The following is a 4197-nucleotide window of genomic DNA, read 5'->3' on the forward strand; positions in this document are numbered from 1 at the left end:
GATGCCAAATGCTTGTCGTCAATTCATCCATCCCGCTTTGATCCTGTGGCAAGCATCCTCATCGATATCACCATTGTTTTGCAGAATTGATCTCAAGTATCAGAAGATGTCCCTCTTATGCACTATTTGTCCTTCTAAATTAACATATCCGTCTTCGCACAAATAATACCGTTGAAGTTGCATTGCAAGTACTCGGTCTTCATCCTACCAATTGTAAACCCCTTATATTCCAGAGTCTGCATCCATAGCTCTAACTCCCTATTTATGCCAACCATGTTCTCATCCGGTTTTTTACAATATCAAATTAATTCCAATTAGAATGATCGAAAGGTATACTTTCATATTGCATGTATTCAATATTGTATATGCTGGTATATTTTCTTATATATAGTTGGTGAAATTTCATGAAGTTCACTCTGACTAAAGCCAAAATGCAGTGTATATAGTTTGAGATAGAATGAGTAACTACTATTATTAGTCATTAATAAGCATATTTCGATCGGCGAAGTAAGTGATGACACTACAGTACACAACCTGCAAACTCCCATTTCTTCTCATCAGCTCCATTCAGTAGCTTTGCAAATCCAAGCATGCCTTTTGGCCAAAAAAAATTAACAAAGCCTTTGGCCAATAACCGAGGGATCAGACAGCAAGACCAAACCGGGGGTTTCCCTGCAACAAGGGTGCTAGAGAGAAAACAAAACGTGCGTGAAAAACAGGGGTTGACGTTTCAAAGACTCTGTTTGACGGCTTGACGCAGTCCGCGTCCGTATGGTGTTCGCTGTCGGTTTGGCCCCAGCTGAGCCGAGCCTCCCACTCCCATGCATGCGCGCGCGCCGCCACAGTGGCCGGCCACGTCCCACTCCCTACTTTTCTACCCCACGCGCGCAGCACCAGCTAGCTAGCCATCGGGCATGTCAGCATCCACCTCTGCTGTCGCTGCTTGCGGCAGGTCCCGTCTCTGTGGCAGCACATTTCGAAACGGGGCAGCTGCCCGTGCGTCGAAGCTTCTTCCCTTCGCTCGGGCCCGCAACAGGAGGAAGCTCGGTGCGAAGCCCAGCAACGAACGGCGCACGATATCTATAAATATATATGACACATGCCTCGATCGGGTCACTTGATACGACTCGATCGCCACCCATGCACTGACCGATCCGAAGCACGTACATGGCGGTGGCAGGAGCCGGCGCACCTTATCACTACCGCCCGCACGGTCACGTCGCCGGCGTCTGCCGCTCGATGGCCTTTCCGGCGCCGCGGGGTGGCGCAGCCAGCTCACTACCAGCAGAAAACAACCGCCCGTACAGCTCTGGCTCCACAGCCAGCTCTTTCTCTCCGGCCTTCGCGGCGGCGGCAAGCGGGGTGCTGCGGCAGGAACTCGACGTCTTGGACTACTTGTCGGACGACGGCGGAGGCGGGCCGGCGCTGGCGCCGACCGTGCCCGAAACGTTCCGGGCGCCGCCGCTGCCTCCGCGGATGCCGGCCGAGGCGACACCGGCCGTGCCGGATGCTGGCTACGGTGCTCATCCGAGGTAACTTACGCTAGCACATCGATCTACACATATCAAGATGCGCATTCATTCGAATCCGTTTGACAATCGTGTCCTCGATCGCATTGATTATTTCAGGCCTGCGGCGCCCTCCGCGGCGACGGCCGGGAACAAGATCGCGTTCCGGACGAGGTCGGAGGAGGAGGTGCTCGACGACGGCTACAAGTGGAGGAAGTACGGCAGGAAGTCTGTCAAGAACAGCCCTAACCCAAGGTAAGTACGTACGTACGCACGCTGTGAACGCATGCACTGATCCACTTGAATGCATAATTAACTCGATCGACCACACCTGTGTGTGGTGCATGTGAACGCATGGTCTGGGCTCAGGGGGTGGTGGAGTGGTGGTAATGAAACGGAGCGACTAGTAGTATGCAGTATGCTCTTCTGGATTGTGCTCGATCATCTAATGCGCTAGCTACTGCATTTGCTTAATCAAAATCGACAAATAGCTGGGTTAAAAAACAATATCATCAAGACCACTTCTCTATGGGCCCGGTTGTAAGATTTCTATGATTTTATTAATACCATCTAACATATTCTTAGATTCGTACCATCAGATTAGAAATGTTGGATTCTTAGCTCAAAAGTACCAAGCCTAATCAAACACGTTCAGTTAAACATTTTTTATTATATAAATTATAATAGAGAGCAACACGTGGCACTGGCACGGCGCATGTCACCTACTTCTTCCGGATCGGTTTAACAAGCGCGCACGCAATTTAAGGTAAAGTTTGATTGTTGAATTGGTCAATGAAATATAAAGTATATATCTACAAAATTTATACTATTAGATTCGTATTTAAATAAGGTTTCCAATGATATAATTTTTCTAACATATATTTTATATTTTATTGACTAAAATAATGGTCAAAGTAATTTTTTGAACTACGTGCGCGCCTGTTAAACTGGTCCGGAGGGAGTACTACGGAGTAGCTATCAATTCAGTACAGTTAGTGTTGAATTCATATGACGATGTACTAAACCAAATATAAGATTGAAATTAAACAAGCAACAACCCAACTAAATTCGTACGCCGTTGGATTGGACTAGAGTGTGATGGATTGTTATGATTATTTTAATCCGTGAAACCCTTACTTGTAGCTCTTTTTGGGCCCCTGACCTGCATGACAAAGTGAGACTTCATCAACTCAAAATTTCATTTTCTGTTTCTCACTACAGGAACTACTACCGATGTTCGACGGAGGGATGCAGCGTGAAGAAGAGGGTAGAGAGAGACAGAGACGACACGAACTATGTCGTGACAATGTACGAGGGGGTTCACAACCACGCGAGCCCGGGCACAGTTTACTATGCTTCTCGAGATCCTGCTACAGGTCGCTTCTTCGTCGCTGGCATGCATAGCCAAGGTCCTGGATGAAACATGTACCGGCCGTAGTGATGTTAGTGTGCTATTAGGCCTTCTAGAATGAAATGTATATCCATGTTTTACGGTCGCTTGCCCCTGTGTTCGCCACTTGTTCTTTACATAGCGACAAAATTTTAAGGGCCTGTTTCTGTTTGTGACAATTGCAGAAATGGCGTGTTTACAAACTTGCGTACCAACTCTTTTATTACTGTGGCCGCGACATTTTTTTCTTGGGACAATACTAACACCTGCCTGAACTAACAATATGATAACCGGGGTATCATCGTAAGTTTTTTATAAAAAAAACATCATAAGTTGAAGTATACAAGACATTTTATGAGGAGACGACATTGTAACATAACATATAATACTCCTACTAAAGTAGTAAAGTGCGGCAAACTTATTGAAAACTCGACTTATTTTGCTCACCGAAGTATATACATGTATAGAGTTTTGTTTCGGGCGTTCGGCCATAGTTGCCAAAAGGAAGTGAACCACGTGACAACCCACCAATCAAATAGGTTATGCGGTTATGTGCCTACTAGGCTCTCGGTTTGTACGTTTCACAAGCTTGGACCCGACAACATTCAAAATCCAAACTGGCCGCTCCTCAATTATGACACACGCACTCGGTAGAATCCAAAACGGAATTCCCAGAAAGAAAATCAATACATTTCTGGGAATTTCGGTTATTACAATCAAAAGTTACACCTTCTAGCTACCGTGAGCCGTGAGGCGTGATATCACGGGCAGAGCCGCCCGGCAAACTTCTAATTGATGAATTCTCATATCATATCATAGAGCCGATGGATCGTAGAGCAAGGGGATCCTCGTATCAGCCATGGTTGTGTGTGGGCTAACTTCTGATTGATGAATTCTCTCCTCGTGTCAAGTAGGCACATCGCTATGCCTACCTGATTACCTCGCACCCATGAAGGCTAGGTTGATGCTGGAGCTGGTGACAAAGTATTAACTTATCAATGCCTACAAATTGTAGACTAGGGTTTAGTTGGAAGTAGAGGGCAAGTAGATCTCAAAAGTTCAGCCGGAAAGATACTCAACTATTAGAAAACTAGGGTTGCGTTGGCAATAGAATCGATCCTTTCTTTGTCCCTCGGCTCCCCCTTATATAGGAGGCAGAGCCGAGGGTTTCGTGATACACAAGTTACAAAGTTCGGGAGACTATTTGAGTCCGTCCCGCACAATTCTATCTTTCCAAACTATCTCCCGACTGGGCTTCCGGGCTTCATAATCTTCAGATCATGGGCCTTCAGTAAAACC

General features: G+C 46.5%; 1 protein-coding gene across 1 annotated transcript; it reads left to right on the forward strand.

Annotated features, from left to right (window-relative positions):
- The first annotated feature begins 1167 nt into the window (after positions 1-1167).
- On the forward strand, positions 1168-2994 carry LOC124663216 (WRKY transcription factor WRKY71-like). Its single transcript, XM_047200942.1, has 3 exons — positions 1168-1532; positions 1629-1763; positions 2730-2994. The coding sequence occupies exons 1-3, from the start codon at positions 1168-1170 to the stop codon at positions 2926-2928; spliced, it is 699 nt and encodes a 232-aa protein (XP_047056898.1). The 3' UTR covers positions 2929-2994.
- The last annotated feature ends 1203 nt before the right edge of the window (positions 2995-4197 follow it).

This window comes from Lolium rigidum, chromosome 6, assembly GCF_022539505.1.
Source record: "Lolium rigidum isolate FL_2022 chromosome 6, APGP_CSIRO_Lrig_0.1, whole genome shotgun sequence".
Lineage (NCBI taxonomy): Eukaryota > Viridiplantae > Streptophyta > Magnoliopsida > Poales > Poaceae > Lolium > Lolium rigidum.

Coding starts and splice junctions, on each gene's coding strand:
- LOC124663216 (XM_047200942.1), top strand. CDS start 1,168: ATGGCGGTGGCAGGAGCCGGCGCACCTTATCACTACCGCCCGCACGGT. Junction 1,533..1,628: donor GGCTACGGTGCTCATCCGAG/GTAACTTACGCT, acceptor TGATTATTTCAG/GCCTGCGGCGCCCTCCGCGG. Junction 1,764..2,729: donor AAGAACAGCCCTAACCCAAG/GTAAGTACGTAC, acceptor TTCTCACTACAG/GAACTACTACCGATGTTCGA.